We start from the raw sequence: 21,452 nt of genomic DNA on the forward strand, positions 1-21,452 counted from the left end.
TAAAAGAAGTGAAATAAAATTAGTATATAGTAGACTTGATAAACTTTACATTGGAAGAAAGAAATGTGCCGTCTGTGGCCCGGCCTTGCCCTGGGTCACACATACAGAGCAAAGGAGCAAAGATGCAACACTGCGCTTCGGTGGGACTGCTGCTCTATGGTTACTACTCAGCTCCCTGGACCACCACCGAGGCTGACGAGGCAATACAGGGAGGTGTTCTGAGGTACTTGATAAAATGGCATTATTTTCCCTCAGGCACACACAGTTTTTATTAAAAGTCAACTTGACAGCTATACCACACTTCTCAGGTCCACACACATAATGCTTGCAAAAGAAATAGCAAAGAGCAAAATAAAAGAAAACGCAGTGGTAGGGAGTAGCTACCTTTAATTGAACTCTAATATAATCCACACTGTGTCACGAATACTGGTACAGGGCAGATACAACACCAACAAGATGAAGGAAGTGTTTGGGGACAGCAAGGCAATGCAGGTGGGAAAGAGCAGAAGGCGAGGCTGCCAGGATCAAGACTTTATGAAGATTTCTTTTTCTGTCCTTGAACCTGAATCTCTAGTAATGGTGAAGATTCCTAACTACTTCAAGTTGCATAATAAATGACACCGTTGAAAATAGCACTCGTGTAAGAAACTACAGACGTGTTGGTTGCTTTGGTAATAGTGGCCCCGGCCGAAAAGGTGCCTGACTGGTGCAAGCTCCTGCACTGTGCTTTAGGACCTACCCACCGGCCGCCACCTTTGATGGACCATCCATTCTGTCGATGTCCCACCACGTCCCCTCACCAAGCTGAGTGGCTCTTACTAGATCTTTGTGGTTAGAGCCCCGTGTTGTTAACTATCTTCTGTGTTAACAGTGAGGATTGTTTTTGTTTTACAGAGAAGTTACAGATGTCGTTACATGAAAAGGTCAAACCGTTGTTATTTTAAATAAGTTAAGGCGACCTGACTAGACAAGGAATCAGGGCTAGGAGCGAGTGTGTGGGCAGCACTTGGTTAAGGAGCCCGAGAGTGTTAGACCTTTCAGCTCAATTAGCTGTTTTCCTTGTTCGTCAGATTATGTGCAAAATAAATTTTGCCGTGAAAATCTACTGCCTTAAATCAAGTCGTAAGTTACCCAGCAGAATTTGAAAATGAACTAGGAACGTGTGTTATCTTAATATGGATAATATGATTGTAGGCACCTGAGTGTTTGTCAAAAGTAGACAATGAGCTAAGGTTTATTGTTCTCTATTGTTTTTTTGGCAAGGAAGATTCATTATGAAAAAACCCAACAACAACAAAACATACAATTTTAATCAATATTTGAACACTTTCTGGGTAAATTCATTAAGCAAAGGCGAACTTACATCTACCTATGTATATATTTTCCCATTTGTATTTGATACCTTTTAGCAGGAAAGACTCACAGGAGGGCCCTGAATTTGGGAGAAGTAAAAAAAAATTCTGGTCATTAAATAAACACACCGTTTCCCCCCTTCGTGTTATTTAGCCTTCTTCGACGTTATCACGCACACATACACACACAAAGCAGCACCAGTGCATCTACTTGCCTGCAGTTTTGAAAAAACAAAGATGCTGTCAAAAGTTGAATAAGTCAATGAATCATCACATAGTCTCTTTCATAGATTTACTTAATGTCCAGTGAAGAATTCTAGTTAAAAAAAAAAAAAAGCCAGCAGTTAATGAGCTACTGATTAGAAAATAAGTGCATAAACAATATCAGTGTAGCAGCAAAATACAGTTACTGTTAACATTCTAATGCACCTCATTTATCATTTTGTGCAAGAAAAATGACCACAGTTTGGCCAATTCCAGATTTCAAACTATATTAAAACTCATACTTAATGGAGCAAATTATGCTTTTTTAAAAATAAATGAATCAAGTTCACCTCTTACAGAAATGATTTTTATAGACATAAGTCATGGGGCAAATAAAGTCCAAAATAAATATCAATGGTGAAAAAATATCGGAATCAACGTCTCTAGCCGAATGTGACGTACGAGGAAAGGTGACTTTACAAGATGTGTATTTTACATGGTCTTAGGTCTCTCTTACGCGATCGAGATAAAGCCAGTCATCCGAGAGACATGTGTCCCGTGTCGTTTTGTTCTTTCATTGAGCTGTAGCCGTTCCATTGCAGAAGCTCATCTGTGACTCAGAGAAACCAGAGGGCGTTTGTCACGCCGGAGTCTGCTGGGTGGTGCTCTTCTCAACTCTCTTTCGTCGTCCAGAGCGACGGGCCGATCCCATCATCCGTCTGCCCAGCGAGGTGAGGACGCCGGCTGATCTCGGGCAGTGTCCTGCGTGTGGCTGCAAACGGTCAGCCCAGATGCTCGTCAGCGGGAGCCGGAGGGTGGGGGGAAGGAGGCCTGGAGAGGCAGCCGAGGGGGGCGCACGGGGAGCTGGAATGTGGCTGCTCGTCGCGAGCTAGGTCAGGACTGGAAACGAGAGACAGGCCGTCAGCAAGGGAGGCGCAGCGCGGGCGCCTCGCGGTCCCCGAAACTAAACGGTTTCAGTCTAAAGCATGCCAAGGCTACCGCGGCTCTTCAAAGCCACGCACGAGAAAGAAAATGAAAACGTGTTGGGGAAACACGTGAACTCTTCCTTGCGATCACTTTTTTCTTTCTTTCAATTTTTGCATACGGTCTTGTTCCCCTAGGTCTCTGGGTTAGTTGCAAGGTTGTTTTTTGTGGGTTTTTTTTTTAGATCAGTTCTTCTCAGACTTTAATGTGCACACCAATCTCCCGGGGAGCTCAGTACAATGCAGATTCTGGTTCTGTAGGTGGGACCTGAGAACCTGCATTTCTAACAAGCTCCCGGGGATGCATGTTGGACCAAGGCTTCAGAGGATTCTAAATCAGTTCTATGGTAGACCCTGATTCAATAGGGTAATTAATTTGCCACTGGAATCCTAATTTGCTCCAAGGGTTTCCCTCCTATCTGCTTTAGCTTGGCAGTTTAAATAAGACTGAGGAGTTTTAAAGCATTTCCTATTAAGTATATAATGCAGACCTCTGAAAGCCCCTGATTTAAATAAACTCAGAAATGCTCAGGCTCCTCAATGCCGTGAGAAATAATCATGAGTAACAGGAAAGCAAAATAACCAAATTTCCTAAGGTAAACTACAAATCGAATTTGGGTTCAGACCTTCTGAAATCTAACGGAGGAAATCCCACTACGGGGATATTTGTGTTATTGAAAGAGATAGGCTTCTTCCCACAACTCTGCTTTTCCCCTTTATATTATGAAGTTCGGTACCATAGAACTCATTTCTGACAGGAGTAATGTTTGACAAAACTATTCAAGGTTTATTATTATTTATTAATTTATACATAGCTTTTAAATCTAATATTACCACTGAAGTCAGTCAAAATTGTCATTAAACAATTTTCACCTTTGGTACTGAAATTATCTTTCATGTATATCTCAGAATATCAGAATTCTGATATGAAATCAAAATTATGTCAAATACTGATCTGCTTGAGGTCATGCTTACTTCCCAAAGTCTTTGAACTGCAATAAATTTAGTGTAAAAGAAGATATGCCCTTCTGTATAGTTAGTACAACCAGTGATAATTATTTTTCCTATCTATTTTAAAAACATGGTTGGTAAACATGGGAGACCTGGAGTTTCAAGAGGACTGAGAAAATATTTCATGGCCAGATTCTGACTCCCCTCTCCAGGCAGAGTCAGATGGCCTGGGAAACACAGCAGCAGGCAGACTTTCCCACAGACTAACAGAATTTCTTTCTGTTAAACCTGCATGATTTAGAATGAGTTTCTTGCCAGGCCGGCGTGGCTCAGCAGTTGAGAATCGACCTAGGATCCAGGAGATTGCGATTTGATTCCTGGTCAGGGCACATGCCCGGGTTGCGGGCTCAATCCCCAGCAGGGGGCGTGCAGGAGGCAGCCGATCAATGACTCTCTCATCATTGATGCTTCTATCTCCCTCTCTTTCTCCCTTCCTCTCTCCGAAATCAATAAAAACATATATTTTTTAAAAAGTTTCCTTTTAGGGGACCAAACATATTATTCAAAATGGCAAGTAGCACAAGAGGGACACATTTCTGAAGGCCTCGTGTAGTTCAACATTTTTCTCAATAAAGGAAGACAAGCATTCTCACTGAACCAGCTGAAGTACGTAGCAACAGCTTAAACATGGGTCACAGCTCACTTAATAATTATGATAATTCATTCATGATAATTAAAAACTTTTTTCAAGGTGAAGGGATTCAGAAGTACAAATTAACAGTTACAAAGTAGTCATGGGGATGTAAAATACAGCATAGGGAATATAGTCAATAATATTGTAATAGCTATGTGCAGTGCCAGGTGAGTCCTAAACTTATTGGAGAGGGCACTTCATAAGTTATATAAATGTCTAACCACTATGTTGTACACCAGAAACAAATATTTAATGTCAATCATAATTTAAAAATAATTCAAAAACTTTTCCATTATTTCAGATTGCTTTATATAGTGTGAAATCATAAATATTTTATATTACAGTATTTCTATTCTAAATTTGCATAAATGCAGAGATCACACTGCATATATGTGGCAGAAGCATATTTTGGGCTTACAAATTAAGAAATTCTTTTTTAATTTTTTAAAATACGTCTTTATTGATTTCAGAGAGAGGAAGGGAGAGAGAGAGAGAAACATCAATGATGAGAGTCATTGATCGGCTGCCTCCTGCACGCCCCCTGCTGGGGATCGAGCTGCAACCCGGGCATGTGCCCTGACCAGAATCGAATCGCAATCTGCTGGATCATAGACCGATGCTCAACTGCTGAGCCATGCGGCCGGGCAAGAAATTATTTCTTGAATGTAAATATTTTATATGTTCTAATCATTTCAGCTATCAAAATTCAGTTTCAGTTCTTTTTTGTTTTTAAGTATGTTTTAATTGCTTTTTAGAGAGAGAGGAAGGGAGCGGGACAGAGAGAACATAGATGGAGAGAGAAGCATGGATGGGCTGCCTCTCACATGCCCCCTGCTGGGGATCATTGAGCCAGGCATGTGCCCCAACTAGAAATCGAACAGGTGACCTTTTGGTTCATGGGTAGACACTCAACCACTGAGCCACACCCAGGCAGTTTCAGTTCTGATTACTAAATATCCTTAGTAATATCATTATTCAATCTTTACCATTTAAAAGCTTACTTTATATAGGTAAAACCATGTTGTGAACAGTAGGACTAGGAACTATTACTAAGATATAAAAATGGATATACCTTCAGAAAGGTTTCTTTTCCCAAGTAAGCAAGTTCTTAGGGAAAAGTGCTAACTACCAAATAGTTCTATGTATTTAAATATTACATCCAAGGCTGCAATACCCTGGGCATCCCTTTCATACTACAGTTTCTATTATCTATAGACAATTTTAACAATTTAGCTCTAAGATGGAATCCTGCAAAAAGCATATATAGAAAGTTCTATATTTTTAAATATGAGAAAATGCTCTTTTAACCTAAATAGTTATCTGAATCTATGTATAAGCTGCAGGAAGTATAAAACAATTTTTAAAGTGACAAACACCTGATCTGAAATCACTCAACATTCTTAGCACGTTTTATTTCTCATTAAACAAATGTTCCTTTTCAATTCAGGGATAAAGAGTGAACATGGGTGATTGAAGTACTCTCTGATTTTGCTCCTCACAGCATAACTAAAAGCGGGGGGGGTCAGAGTACCCCCTGGCAGTGCCACGGTGTACGGTTGTGGTTGAAAGAATGGGTGCCTGAGTCACTGGGCTCAGTTGCTTTCAGGACGGGTGACCCCGGACAAGTCATTTTATCTCCCCAAACCTCATTTTCAAATGGGTGTAATAACTGTGCTTATCTTATGGGGGTTGTAATGATTAATAAGCGTAAAAAATTTAACACTTGTATAGGGTAAAAATTCAAAGGTTGGCTATGTGTTCAGTTTTCTGCCAGAAAGAAGTGAAAAGGGCAGTGAGGACATTCAACTTGATCCATTTGGCAGTGGGCATAGGTGGGAAGAAAGCCAGTCATAATTCCAGTAACTTAGAAAAAGACAGTCTTTTCAGGTCTAAATGCATTTTATCATTTCTCGGGGTGGACCACAATGAGGGACAGTGGAAGCCTGCTCTGAACCACCCTGTATTCATGTGGGTAGAAACCAGAAACATTTGTAATTCGTTAAATTGCTTCTTTAAAAAGTAAATCATTTGTGTAGAAGTAGCAAGCAATCTAAATTCAGTAATTTCAGAAGGTCTGGGACTGAGGCAGGTAACCATTTGGTCAAACTGGTTCTCAAAAAAAAAAAAAGCAAGTTGAAATGAAATTAAAGTTAAAAGTATCCCCCACTAGCCTTCTCCACTCTTTGTCCAAGCAAATGAGAGAGGTTATGAAAGACGAAAGGTCAGGTACTAAGCACGGTTAGTAGCGATAACAGACATCAAGAGTGCACCATGGGCCAGGCCTGTGTGTCCTTCTAATTCTCACTTTCTAAGAGGTGGAGCTCGACCAGCAAAGGTAACTTCCCAAGAATGAACAGTTGTATGTGTCAGAGACGGAATTCAAACCCAAGCAATCGGACTTCAAAGCTCCTTCACTCATATCTGGAAGCAACAGTTACGATCTGTCATGTCCCCGGCCCTGGGTGGGGGTGCTCGGCGGAGAATGTCCTGTAGGTTAGGAGCCCACGATCTCCACCACTACACACGGGGAACCCCACGGAGGTGCGTTTGAACATTTGTAATCATATTTCTTCCATAACTGAAGTTAGTCTAAGCTAGTTGCTGTAGACTAAATGGCATTTGTAGGTTTGCAAAGAACTTTCCTGAAATAAAACCCTGCCGCTGCAAGTGGTGGGAGGGGCAGGCTGAGCTATCCATCAGAAGACACTGACTTGGGGCCTATTTGTCCCTTTTCCTGGTGACTTAGACAGCAGGCTACACAACCACCTCAGAGACCAAGTCACACTGGGGCTTTGGGGGGCGCTGATTCTGGGCCACCCCAGCTCTGTGACTCCCCAGCTCTCCAGCTAAGCCATGGCCACGGGAGCCTGGTACAGACATCTGCTCCCCAGAAAGAGACGGGTGCACGCTGGGGCCCGCCCCGCTCAGACACCCTCCTGGCAGAAACGGGGGCAGCAAGCAGACAGGAAAGCCACGGCAAGCTGTAAAACCCGGCCCTGTCAGGGGCCCAGGAACCGGAGAGGAGGGGTTACGGGAGGATACGAGGTCCTGGGGGTCTCCCATGCTGGGTGGGAGCCGCCCAGGATGAGGGAATCCCTGGGGTAGAAACTGCTGGCGCCCTCTCTTGTTGAGCGTCCAGAAAGTATGCGGACGGGCCTTTAAATGCCTTCAGTTAATCTCGCACAAAGGGCTCCGTCACTGCAAATACTCCTGTTTGAAATGCCAATTACAAGTTTTTCTCCACCTTTTGATTTCCGTTTTAATGAGGGCACTGAATGGACAGAAAACAGAAACCCTTTCATAATGTTGTCTTAGAACAGATGTTAGATAAGCTCTGTATCCTTCCTGTTTGTTTGCCTGAGAAGTACGTTCTAAGGACAGCGGATAAATGTCCTCAGGATTCCAGGCTTTCTGTGTGGGAATGTGATGAAACGCTGGAGTAATGCACACGGTGACACCAGGGAACTGGAGGGAGCCTGGAGTCCCGCTGGTAGGCAGGGAAACAAACTCGAGCTCTCCCGGATTCCCACGGGGTACCTACCTATGGACCTCAAGCAGCCAACGTGTGCTTGTGTTGCTCATATTTGAAATAAAACGCAGCCAGCAGAACTGCACATAGGTGGCTGTGGTATTGAAAGGACAGCTGGGGTCCCTGGCTCTGACATGCAGCTGGGAGGGAGAGAAAGGCGTCTGAATTTACCTGACAGTCGGGCAGTCTTGCCTCCCGGCTAGTTGTGAGCACTGTGGCGGTACGGAGGCAGCAGGCTGCTGACAATCTATAAGAAACTGATAAATTAGACATATATACAAAGAGATGACACAGCATCATGTTAGTCACTCAAGCAGCAGCTGAGAGATTTAGTGAGGAATGTGTATGCACACAGAAACATCTGGATGAAGTCCCCCCGAATCATGCCGTTAGAAAAGACAAAACTTTTTTCTTAAATACCCTATTAAAAAAATTAGTAGTGAGATTTCTCAAGTACATTAGGACATGTGTGGCCATTCATATTTGGTATTTGGATACATCTGAAAGTAAAATGCCTATTAATATAATGAAAAATCAGGTTCTGAGCTTGCACAGGATGGTAGTTACTTGCTTTGCACTTAAATCTGCTATTCCAAAATGGAATATATTCAGATAACTGACTTTGTTGTCAGGACACATGGGCATATTATCAATCCCATAGGTACATTGAGAAAAGCATGCAATACAATATTTTCCATGATTAATAGAAAGATATCAGAGAAGAAAATCATCTTTACATTTTCTGAAAATATATTTTGTCACAAGAAAGAACTGTTAGCAGAAATCTAGAATGTTTATTACATAGTAAATTGTTAGTAACTTGGACTGATAGAGAAAGCTAACCTGAATGGGAAATCCAGTTTTGTTTTATTTTTGCCACTTTAAAGTAATATATAACTCACACTAGGTTAACAAAGTGCTAGTTAGTAAATATCCAAGCTTTAGCTGATCGGTTACATTAATTGTCTACTCTAAGAAAGACCATGTGCTGGGAATTCTAAAATAATCAAAGAACAGTCTGGTCAATGGCACCAGGGAAGCTGTTTATAAACACCTAGATTATATTTCTGCAAAAAGATTTGGCAAAAAAGTTAAAATTTGAGTTAGACTTAAAGTTCAATTATTCTTAAATATTTGCAAAATTTCCTCTTGCTAGCTGTGTAGACTATGTATTTGCTTAGCGTACCTCTTTGCCTATGTTATGCAGATACTGTTTAAGCCAAATTATTACAAATTCTGGATTTATAGCCTTGAATTATTGAGGCTGTATTAAAAAAAATCTATATTCCAAAGCTGTGTTTAAGTATTACTTGTTCTAAAGCAAGTATATTCTCTATTATAACAAAACCTGACTATATAACTCCAGAATATCAAAATTCATAAAAATTACTGATACTTTTGTATAAGATATTGAAAACACACTAAAGCTGTCTTTGATGCAAAGTAGAACACAATATAAGTCAGACTTGCTTTGAGTTCATTCAGGAGAAGATCATTATTGAAGGGACCCTTTATAAGGTGGTCTTTGTTAGGGAGTAATTTATTAATTTTTCCTTATTAATAGAAACAAGATCTGATTCTCGTTTAGTACCTGATATTCAGATTACACGCTTGGTAAAAGTCCTTCAAATGTGACAAATATTTCCATTTTTTCAGCCGTGAGGAATTCTTTAACTTTTCCCCCCCATTTTGCAGCTTGATTAGCTCAATAATTCCCTTTTGTAGAAACTCAGAGTCTTACAGGATGAATTCCTTTATGTTCCTTTTATCTTTTCTAGGTGATAATTTAGGAATCTTTTGGACTAATTTCGATAAGGATTCTGATACGGCCAGGTGTGTGCTGCCCTCCAATGGTGCACTTGGGTAAATGCAATGGATGCAAATGAACATGAACCCTTGGAAAACACTGGAATCTGGCCTCATGCCTTACAATGCAGGGGAGGTGTAACCAAAGCTCTTCTATAGCAAAGTTTCAGCCTCTATAAAATGGCAAGCTCTAGAATTAGGCTAGAGTGTTTAAATAGTTTAATTTTTTTTCCATATCTCACTTATATTAGAAAAAAAATTTTGCAAATGCAGTCAGAGATTATTCATTTAAAATATGCTTTGTGTTGAAATTTAGAAAGCAGGGGAGCAGGACTATAATTAACCACCTTAATGAACTGTTTAAGAAGAGGTGGATATTCCTTACATTTGTAGTGGATATCAGTTTTTCCTTCTTTAGAAGTAACATTACCTCTGGCTAATTATTAGGGTGTGGGGTTTTTTGCATTTATTATGTATAAGTACTGAACCAAGTGTTATCCTTAAAGAATAAAAAGTAAATTACATAAATAAGATGGTGATTGATGAATAAAAAGAAATTTAAAAAATAGCTGTATTGCTCCAACTCAAAATGTGTTCTAAATTGTTCTCGAATCTGTAGCCCTCCAACCATGTGCACATCTAACCTGGCTGAACAGCCGGTGTGTATTAGCATGTACTTTGTAAAATGAAAGGGGTGGGTTGGGAGATTGAGAAAATCTCTTGCAGCTCTAAGATGCTGTGGGCTTTCCATGATCCCGCCTGATCTGTCTACGAGCTGGTAAACTCACTCCTGAAGGAACTAGGCCTCATCTCATTGCTTTTGAGGACATAAAAGAAAAAATTATGTATTTAAGGAGGAGGCACCGCAGAAACCCAGCAGTCATTGCTGTTATCTGGGCCACCAAAATTCGTCTCAATCACTCAACAATCAAATTACTAACCTCCTATTATGTGTCTGAAACTATGTTTGGAAGTGGGGATAAGAGGAAAACAGAGAAGATACAGTCCCCGGTCAATTGCAAAAGACAAGCACATTCAACAGGCAATTACAATAAACTGTCATGACGATGCTGATGTGATGATGATGATGATGATGATGATGATGATGACAGCAGCTCACATTTATTGACTGATTACCAAGTGCCTGGCACTGTGCGGACACTGAACATGCAGGATCTCCTTGATTTATGGACGAAGAAAGAGGGACTTCGGTTAAGTAACTTGCCAAAGTCCACTAAGAGGTGGAGCCGAGATTTGAATCTAGGATGGTATGTTCCAAGGGCTAAATTAAACTTAGAGACACATCACTACATTGCTTCCCATGACAGGGAAATTAGGGATCTCAGAGAGGTCAGGGAGTGAGTGCTCCCTGGAGATTGTGACATCTATGCTGTACACTTAAAAATATGAGTTAGCCAAGAACTTCTTAGCAACTATAAACTGTTTATGGTCTCTCCTAATAGTAATTAAATATTTTATAAAATTAAAATGTTTACTTGAACTGTTCAGAACTGAACTAAATAACACTGCACGTTTATATTATAAGGTCACAGGCCTGAGAAAGGTCATAGCACACTCAAGAGATTGTTAGTGCCTTAAGGGCAGAGAAAAAGGATATTATTGCTTAAAGCACCTATAGGTCTGTCTTCATTACACTGAAGAATATCCTTGTGTGACATTCCTCCAAAAACAAAGTAGAAAAGAGAATGAGAACCCAGGAAGAGAATGATTTGCTGAATCGACAGGCAGTAATTTCTTCTAGGGACTTTATATTAGTTACCTGTCTGACGTGAGACACTCTGGTGTTCTTATTTTCACTATTCCTACCATGGGGAAAATAAGTATTTTTGGTATATGGGACTATATCAAAATCTCATATATCCTGAGACTTTTTTCTCTAACATTTTTCATAATCTTTCCTACCAGAAACAAATACAGAGCTTAGCATCACAGCGGGTGGTCCACAAACATTCACTGATTAAATTAATACAGATCACCATATATATTAACTTGCCCAAGGTCACACAGCTGGGACACGGCAGAGCAAGGATTTGACTTCAGACTTTACTGATGCCCGGGCCTATTTTCTACTCACTACTCTAGTTGTCTCTCAAATTGACACCAGTAACCTCTTGAAAATAAACCTCAGGGTCATAGAATCAAAGAAACATAACTTCACCAGACAGTTGGCATAGTAATTTGGAGGCAACCAAGTACCTCAAAAACATAAAGCAAGATAAAGGGTGCAGGAATGGGGATAATATCCAGTTTCTATAAAGAGGTGGCTGAAATTAATGAATTTCATTGGCAGGGAGAGAAGTCTTATGATACGGTTTCTCCTCAGGCTTCTACTATTTTAAAACTTTTCAATGCAATTTAGAAAATTAATCGATTTTCTAAAAGTCAGTGCCTTAGGGCGTCCATGAGCCCACTGGTGGCATTCGGGATGGGAGGGAGAGCCCCCTGTGGAGGAGACAGGGGACATCTCTGTGTGTTGGCTCCACACATGGCCCAGCTGACAGTGGTGGGAGCTGGTGAGGACAGTGTGGGTGAAGGTTGATCTGTGGGGCCCACACCCGGCCAGGACGAGTAGCGGGGCTGCAGGGACGGCGTCCTGGGTGCCCACATGCTCGGTGGGAGGCAGAGCAGCAGCTCTTCGTAGCAAACAGTCTCCTACAGAAAGGCTTGCACCCAACCCCTGGCTTCCCTGACTTGAGAGCTAATGCTTGCCTACTGTTTCATGAGGACTTATTTTCCTACCACACCTGCTTCCCTCATGGCCATAAACTCCCGCAGGCGCCCCACGCTTTCCCATGAAAACTCTCTCTGTCCCCCGAGTTTTCCTTAGGCCAAGTTCTCACTCACAAGACAAGATTTCACCTTCCTCACTCTCCTCCTTGCTCCCTGACCGTGTTCCAGTCTGTGCACAACCTTCTAAAAATGAGGTGTTCAGAAAGGAGACCGTGTGTGATATGACTGGCGGAGCGGAGTGGCAGAGCCCCGCCCGTCTGGGACCCTGATTCTGTGAAGAGGGCAGAAGCCTGCAGGGCACTTTTTTGGCAGCCACGTGGCACTGCTGTTTCCATGAGCTGGCTCTGCGGACAGTGCTCCCCAGGCATGCTTCCTCTATCCTGTACTTAGGGTGTCTGGACCTCCACTGGACTATTTTATATGCTTTTAGCTTTTTGTTCATCACTAATAAAAGTTTCACCTTTTCCTACCTGAAACATCTTTCAGATCTGATTCATATTAACTTCCTCTCTTTTATTTCTCTTTCAAATCAGAAAATGGATAACCATGACCTTGATATCTTTATCTAAGATTAGCAACTAATAACAAGGCCAGGCTAAGTAGAGACAACATTTCATAAATACCAATCTATGAATTTGGACCCTCTGAACATGCCCATTCAACCAGTTATGAATCAAAACAATTATATTATCATCTAGAATTTCTCTATTTGTCTAGGAAATATTAAAAAATACCTGGTTAGTTGTTTGCCAAAATTCAGATATATTATGTTAGCACTTTCCCTGATCTTAAGAGAAAGAGGGCAAGTCCAGCATAAGTCATTCTTGATTAACTCATCCTGGTTTTTAGTAATCTCTACATTATATTGAGTATATGAAGCCCATTGATTCCTAGAAATCTGCTGAGGATCAGCCTCAAGGTTGTAGGTCTACAGGTTAGAGAAAGAAACAACTTTCTTTTATATTTATAAAAATTACATTTCTTCTTCGGACATACCTAGGAATTCACCTTCTCACTTCCGTATTCAATTTTTCCCTGGGAACTCTTTCCTGTCTTTTGTAAAGCCATGATTTTTTAGCATCTTTCCCTCAACAACAAAAAAGTGAGGAGAGGGATACGTGCTTTCCTCTTTTTCCTTTCTCATTTCGAAAATGACAACTCATATACTCAAATATTGGAGAAATAAAAATTCATGATACCAAAGAGCAAACATGCCTCCTGGTGAGACAGTTAATAACTTTGATAACTTAGTGTACTGTCTCCAAGACTGTTAAGGAAAGATGGGTTTAATAATTCAATCTACCCACTTGAACAATGGCTGTTATAAAATATGACATCACTATTATTTTCAAATAGATATCACTTGGGAACAAAAATTTTACCTACTTGGAGTAAACAGTCACTGGTCATTAAGGACCTTGCAGAAGGACAGATGAGTAACAGTAGAAAAGAATGTTTAATTATGAAAGCTATGACATTAAGAATTGACAGAGTTATGGACTGTTCTAAGATAACTCCATAGTTAATGATTACAGCATAGAGACACCCTCATTTATGTCCATAGGATATCCTTGTTTCTTTCTGCAAGCTTGGCCTTGTTCCTCTAAACTATTCCCTAATTGAGATTTCGGCAAATACAGAAAAGGAAGAGCATGCAGAAGGAATGTAGAAGAGGGAAGGATGAAAAATAATGGTAACGTAACAGTTCTTAAGTGCTGTATATATGCAGACACTAGGCTTAGCACTTTGCATGCAACAGCTCTTTCATCCTTGTAAAAACTCAAGGAAATAGGATTTGTTTTCACTTTATAAATGAGAAACTGAGGCCCAGGGAGGTTAAGGAACTCATGCATGGTCACTTTCTGTATGGTTTTTATAGTGAACAAAGACTTTCTAGTGCTCAGAACACTCAACTGAGTTTGGTTGTCATAATGCCCATTTTACAGATCAGAACACTGAGGATCAGAAGAGTTAAGTGATTTTCTGATGGCCCACAGAGAGGGGAACAGAGTGAGAACTTGAGCCCAGATTTCTGACTGTCCATCCTGTCCCCCTTGAGTAGGATGCCCTATGGAACCTGTTATAGACAACTATGTCCCCCCAAATTCATATATTGAAACACTAACCCAGTACCTAAAAATATGACCATATTTGGAGATAAGATCTTTAAAGACATAATTTAGGTAGGGTAAACCCTAGTCCAATCTGACTGATGTTCTTATAACAGAGGAGATTAGGAGACTTAGGACACAGAGACACCCAGGGATGCATTCACACAGATAAAAGGCCGTGAGAAGGCAGTCATGTGCAAGTCAAGGAGAGAGGCCTCAGGAGAGACCAAGCCGGCCCACACCTTGATCTTGGGCTTCCAGTCTACAGAACTGGGAGAAAATAAATATCTGTTGTTTAAGCTCCTTCAGTCTCCCTAGCACAGAGCCTTAGTACTTGACCCAAAGTGAAAGCAGTTGTTACTCTCTCTTACTCTACCAACTCTTTAGTCTTAATAAGCCAAGAATAATTAGACTTCTCTTGAATTCTTCTAAACTCTAAGAGTCCATGGCTGAAATAAATAAATGTGTTTTAATTCAAGGAAACTCAAAGGAAAAGATATATACAGAAGGCCAGAGCACAAATTCTAAATGAAAATCTGCACTTGAATTTCAGCAGACTTTCTCCTTAGCAAAATGCATTTTAGAAAGATGTAAAGTGGTCAAATCAGTGGTCTCAGGGAAAACTAAGTCAATGATATCAAGTGAAAGTTGAGTAATTATGTTAGTAGAAAGTATAAATTTCTCTGCACTGTGCACTGAAGACAGAAAAATCGTATGATTTTTAAAAGCCTCCCAAACTCAGGAATTCTGAATATTTGTGGATGAATATTTGTGGATAAAAGCACAAAGGTGCTCCCCGTAGTTACTGACACGGTTCTTACGTGAGGGCTTTTTACACAACAACCTATGGGAATGGATAATGGGTCACATAGCTTCCTTCTGTCTGCCAGTGACGCTTCCACAGTAATTTCCTGTCTCTGTGCCTCCCTCTTTATTTTCCCTCAACTGTCCGTCTCCACTGCCCCGCATTTCTGCCTGAGATTTAGAGTCAGTGACAGACCTCTGTGTTTAGGTCCCTGCTCCAGCACCCAGTGGCTCAGGGACACTGAGGAAGCAACTTAACCGTTCTGAGTCTCAGTTGTTCCATCTGTTAACTGGGGACATTAAAGACCAGTCTCACAGACACGAGGTGAAGGAATGCTTGTGAAAGCACGGAGCCCAGGCCCCCTCCGAGGAACTGGTCATCCGTCAGACGTGAGGGACCAAAGGGAGGAGTCAGAGGACCCTGAGGTTTTTAGCTTCAAGAAGCAAAGTAAATACCATTAACAACAATGAAAACTAAAAAGGCCCAAATAGACTGTATGATGAAATCATTTCAATAAGCCTCTGCTCCTAACATTGCATTCATCTGACACGCTCTCCCTTCTCTCTGACTATTCAGAACCCACAAGTTTCAGTCTTTACTCCAGGCCACTCCAGAAGGAAGTGTCTGCTTCCTCTAACCGCCCTCGGCACTTATCTCGTGGCCTCCAGCGTTTCTTGTACCCAGCCTGTGGCCGCTGCCTCCGGTGCCCTCCACCTCATCTCCTCGGTCAGGCTGCAGGGCGAGGGCAGGGGGCCTTGCCTGCCGAGTCTCAGTTTCCCCACAGTCCTGGGCTTGGAGCATTTGCATGAGCTGCAAGATACTTGCTAATACGCCGACTTCACTCCCCTCAACAGATCTTTGGATTTGTTTCCTTATTAGTACTTTATTAATGCCACTGTCTGATGGATCCACTTGAGAAAGGAGAGTGTATAATTCAGGCATTCCTGCCATCAAAACCACACCTTTCTAACAAAAGGACTAAGAAAGAGGAAATACTATTTGATAAAGATTTTTAAGCTAATTTAGTGATATCAGGAAATTAATTATTATTCTTTGATAATTGTAAGAGTTTGATGTATATATCTGAAAAATAAATTTTTAATTGCCATTATTTAAAGTGTGCCCAATACTAAATTATTCCTCACTAAATCTACAAAATGAATAATAGCGTGTTAGTGAATTAACAGAAAAGTTAATGTAAAGAAGCATCCAAATACATTCTCCCAGGAGTAACAGCCTGAACAGTTAAGCAGTCCTATCAACACCTATACACATAAATTTTAAAAACAAACACGTAAAGTAGAGAATTTAGAAAAAATAAGAAAAATTTAAGGTAGGAACATTATAGAAAGAAAAATAATGAGAGCATGAGACAGAAACATTTATATAAACATAAACAGCAGTTAGGAAAAGTTGAAATAGTTTCAAAAATCTATTGATGAAGTTAATGGTGCATTGGGTAATAAAAATGGGTAGCTGTGAACAACTTTTAGCATTTTATAATCAAACACATAGAGTTGGCTATCTCGTCTCTTTTTGTCAAACACATCACATATCCTATTAACACATTAGTTTCTCAGAAAGTACCCACAGATAAGGTAAAGGCATAATTTCCAACTACTCGGGAGTGTAATCTGCTAATTTATGTCCACCAGACACTTCAGCCTTAACTTCACATCAGTGTTTAACACAGCAAACCCCATTATATGTTTATATCTGTGAGAGTCAGAAACAATCATTATTCATTAAATATTTCTAGAGAACAATAAAGACAGAAATGTTGAAACACATAAAAAAAATTCAGTATAGACAATGCAAAAATATGACTGACAAATCTTTAAAAACATTTGACTCTGCCTTTATATAACGACAGCTGTGCATAGTTTATCACACTTTGGTGACAAGCATTAAAATTGTCTTCAACAATGTAGAATCAAAGCATGACTCGCCAAAAAGAGGAAGCATTTTTAGACTTTTTGGTAATTATAGATTGCACAAAAACTTGCACCCAGCTTTGCATCTTCTGTTCTGATGAATAAAATATGACTAGCTGATAAAACAATGCAATATTCATAATCTATTTTTATTTCAAATCATGCAAAAGAGAAATATAAAAATGCCCTACAGTAGAGTCAACATTTTACTTCTGAAAAACTTAGTTAAACAAAAGCCTATGGTAGAAAAGACATGGGAGGTGAAGGGGGAGAGGGTAATTAAATACAGTGGCACCAAGAGGTAAAAGTACATTTTGCTGCCAGATTCTTACACCAATTAAACACCTATTAGAAAATAAACTTTTGTTCAGAAATGACTTCCCAAGAACAGTGTCAGCTGGCACAGAGTTAACTCGAGGTGGTACAGTAGTCTCTTCTCCAGTAAGCAAAGTCAATAGTATCATGTATCAGAGAAAGCCCAGCTTATACCTTTGAAATGTCAGAATTAATTCTTCATAAAAAAGAAACAAAAGATAAGTTAAACAAAGTACAACCAAAAACCCACTAAAAAGGTCAATGGTAAAAATATATCCCAAACAAGAAAAACACATGAGACACCACTCAATGAAATGTGTTTGATTTTCTTGTTTAATTTTTTTTTCATTATTATTTTTTGTCATTTTCAAAAAATCGATGCTAGAAAATATTCTGAGAGGTTCAGAGCATTCTCTTCTATAAAGCGATGGATCTGAAAATTATAGGCTTTCACCAATGTCAGCTGTTTCTTGTTTTTAAGAAAAGAAAATAATTATAACACATAACCCACATTTTTAGGGAGAAACAATTCAGAAACCCCAAAACTAAACCAAGTGTTTCAAAGTGTACTATGTCCTCATAAATAAATTAAACCATAAGTATGATTCAGTTAAAAGAAAAACAATATGTTTAAATATTAACTAATTTTAAAATCCAAGTTTACAGAGATGCTTACTTGTTTTTCAAAGAAAAGAGATTTACAATGACAAGCTTCCTAAGGTAAAAGTATTTGATTTGTAGAAATGTAATTGAAGCAACGCTATCAGGAATAAATTTATTAAAAAAAATAAGATCACCTACAGGTTAATAGCCAACTTACCTCTTTTTGCTTGATGTCAAGTAGTGCATAAAAAGAGAAAAAAATGTATGTTTAACTGATTCTACTGTCATTACATAACGGCTTATTGTATAAATACCTACTTAGACTAAGCGACTATACTATACTTGTTTTTTGGTGTGTTTTTTTAAGGATCCTATGAATAGAGGTGGAGCCGAGACTGCTCAGAAAGCCAGAAATATGTATTTAAGATGAACTGAGCAGCATCCTCACTGGGACGTCCGTGCCAGGGACCCAGGTAACATCTGGCCAGGGAAATGGTGCCCCTTTCTACTCTAAATTTCTAATTTCATTTGTTATGGTCCAAACTGATCATAGCTTGATTTTCAACTTTTAGTAAGACAATCTTAAGTGCAATAAAGAATTAAGAGTGAGGCTCAGTGTAGAACAAAAAATGGATTAGATTAACAGCATCGGAGCAACAAAAAAGTTCTTAACATGAGCAAAGCGTACAGCCTTCAACTAAAAACAGGACCAATTTTATATCCACTCTAAGTAGGTTAAGTTAAAGTGAGTCCTGTTCTAAATCATTATCCTGCAAAATAAATGTACGTATCTTCATATAAATCTTTAATGAAAATATTTGAAATTGTAGAAGTTGTTTCTTTTATAAAGTCTTTATATAAAAAAAGCTTACCAATTGTACATCTTTACTGCCAATAAAAGCAATTGATTGATTATAAGTTGCAACTATGAGCAAAAAAGAAAAAAGCTGTTTCTTTTAATTAATTATTATAAGAATAACAGTCTAATCTAGTCTCCCTTTCCAGAACCTTCACTGACTGGTGCAATTACATGAGAGGCCAGTTCAGGAAGCAGTCCCACCAAAGCAGATCTAATGCGTGGACCGGACACCCTGAAGGACATAAGTAACCTAAGAACCATAACAGAAAAATAAAGCCCGGGGAGTCCAGGATGAGTAAAGCCAAAACAAACTCAGCTTTTACGTGCACAGTTCACAAAAACTTTAAACTTCTGATACTGAGAGTATATCAATGACTTTCTTTTTGGCGTAAAGGTCAGCAAAATGAATGGTTATATGACATCTTTATGACTTGCTTTTTATTTCTTTATTTTTTTAGTCAACAATAGAAAGGGGTAAAGCCAGCCATTCTGAGTTGTGCTTTTCCTGTCGCACCTTTCAGGCATAATAAATACACTGGGGAAGCAAGCCAAGAAAACCAAACAGTGTTCACAGATGACTAAAGAGAGGGTGTGTGGAGGAAGGGGCAGACGGCTGTGCAACAGGAAAAACGGAGGGGGATGATCCACTGTCATGTAACGAACACTCTTGTCCGGCTGATCAGCTGTACAGGTTTAATGACTAGGTCACTGTAAGTGCTACGGGACTGCATTTTCACTACATCACTTAAAATAAAGGAACGGTTAGTAGCAAGTTAGTCGGCTGCTCCCTCGGGCCTGCCCAGCTCGCTCAGAGCTCAGGGGAGCTGCCACCCCAGGCGCAGCAGGTACAAAGGCCCGTCCCCAAGCTGTGTATTAATGCTCAGAAGAGTCTGGCTGGCTGCCACATTGAAGGGTGCCAGAGACGTGCTTCTGAATTAAATCAGTGGCCCCCATATCCACTGAAACAAATAGGTATAGGTTTGGAAACGGAAGCTCGTCTATTTAGAGAAGGAAACCAAAGTGTTAGCACACGGCAAGAAGTCAGCGTTGACACGGGACACTGCTCTTTGCTGCCTTGTACAGTCGGTTCATAACACGTACATATTTAAAATTGTCCCCAAAAATGTTAGATAACAGGAATTTTCCTCTTTCCTTGATGAAAAGTATACTATATGATACTAGGATGTTTTAATATAGTTCTATTTAGAAATATGGATTGTATACAATGAGCTCCAGTCCCAATCAGGGAGAGAAAATGTGTATTCGTGGAATCCAGAGTCTCAGAGTTGGGAGAGGTCCTTCAGTATTTTTCATTCTAGCTTCTATATTCTTATAACCGTAAAGGAGAGCTTAAAGCTGTAGCCTAGAGATTGGCTTTGCTGGGTACCTAGGGTGGCTTTTTCTTATTATGTTTTCCTTAGTATTCTTTGTGGACAGAAAAAGTCCCTTTCAAAGCTGCAGTTTGAATACAACAATCCAGGAAATGCTTATAATCAGAGGGTTTCTGGTAACAGAGGTGGTTACGTCGTCACAGTGAGGGCAAACAGCAGAGTACAATAGGCTAGCGCCAGCGGATCGGATTCAATGGTGTGAGCACAGCACAGGAGATGCTGACGCCGTTTCCCTGGAACACAATGAGGGGAGCCCCGTGCCCACCAGAGCAGGGTACAGCACTGAAACTCTTCTGGGAGTGGGGCGGGGGCTTTGGGATATGAAGGCAAGGCCACGCCGACGGCACAGTTGCAGCAACTGATTCCCTGGCACAAAGGGTATCAAAGAAACTAAGGGTTAGGTTTTGCAAGTAACTGATTGCACGTTGGTAGAAAAAGGCTGTTCTCTGACTTGAGGGTGGGGAGCATGCACAGGAAGAAGGTGGTGGGGTAATGTGTGCAATTTTTTAAATTTATAAATGGAGCGACTTTATTTAATTTTTTTTTTTTTAGAGAGGAAGGAAAAGAGAGAGAGAGGGAGGGAGAGAGAGAGAGAGAGAAATTGTTTGGTGGCCTCTCGTGCGCACCCTGACCAGGGATTGAACCTGCAACCTAGATATGTGCCCTGATGGGGAACCAAACCTGCCACCTCTTGGTGCGCGGGATGGCGCTCCAACCAACTGAGCCACACCAGCCAGGGCTGTGCAATTTTTTAAATTTAGAATTTGGACTAGTTTGTCATGTGGGGCCAGAGGTTGGTCTCTTTGATGAATCTGAAGCAGGAGCTGTGAGTTAGGAGCCAACCCTACAGGTGCCTGTCTCTTTTCGGGTTTTCCATTTGCCTGTCAATATTTTTCAGTGAGCCAGAAAATGTCATTCGGGCTGCATTGGGAAAGGAGGGTAGTTACTGCCTGGAATGTCCTGGGCCTTCCATGTGTCTCAACCCACCTGTGCCTCTCCAACACCCCTCCAGACTTGGCCACCTTCTGCAGGCCTCTATCTTCAGCTAGCTAAAAACATTGGTAAGTAGATCTAGAATGGCACTGTCCAATACAGTAGCCACTAGCCAAATCTGGCTATTGAGCACTAGAAATATGGCTAGTTCAAACTGAGATATGTTGTAGT

General features: G+C 40.4%; 1 protein-coding gene across 5 annotated transcripts in view; it reads right to left on the reverse strand.

Annotated features, from left to right (window-relative positions):
* Positions 1–371: 371 nt before the first annotated feature.
* BICD1 (BICD cargo adaptor 1) overlaps positions 372–21,452 on the reverse strand; it is a 168,450-nt gene continuing 147,369 nt past the window's right edge. The window contains exons 8-10 of one of the 5 annotated variants that reach the window (XR_013998103.1): positions 7,885–7,960; positions 2,074–2,456; positions 1,291–1,668 (exon numbers count right to left, since the gene is read on the reverse strand). Coding sequence is in view for 4 of the 5 variants with exons in the window: in XM_081127016.1 (XP_080983142.1) it covers positions 2,339–2,456; positions 7,885–7,970 (204 nt within the window). In the remaining variant the exon portion in view is untranslated. Of the gene's footprint in view, positions 2,457–7,884; positions 7,971–21,452 lie in introns of all 5 variants that reach the window. The other 4 variants (XM_081127014.1, XM_081127016.1, XM_081127017.1 and 1 more) reach the window with 4 other exon arrangements.

Source organism: Miniopterus schreibersii (assembly GCF_964146895.1).
Source record: "Miniopterus schreibersii genome assembly, chromosome: 2".
In the NCBI taxonomy this organism is placed as follows: Eukaryota; Metazoa; Chordata; class Mammalia; order Chiroptera; family Miniopteridae; genus Miniopterus; species Miniopterus schreibersii.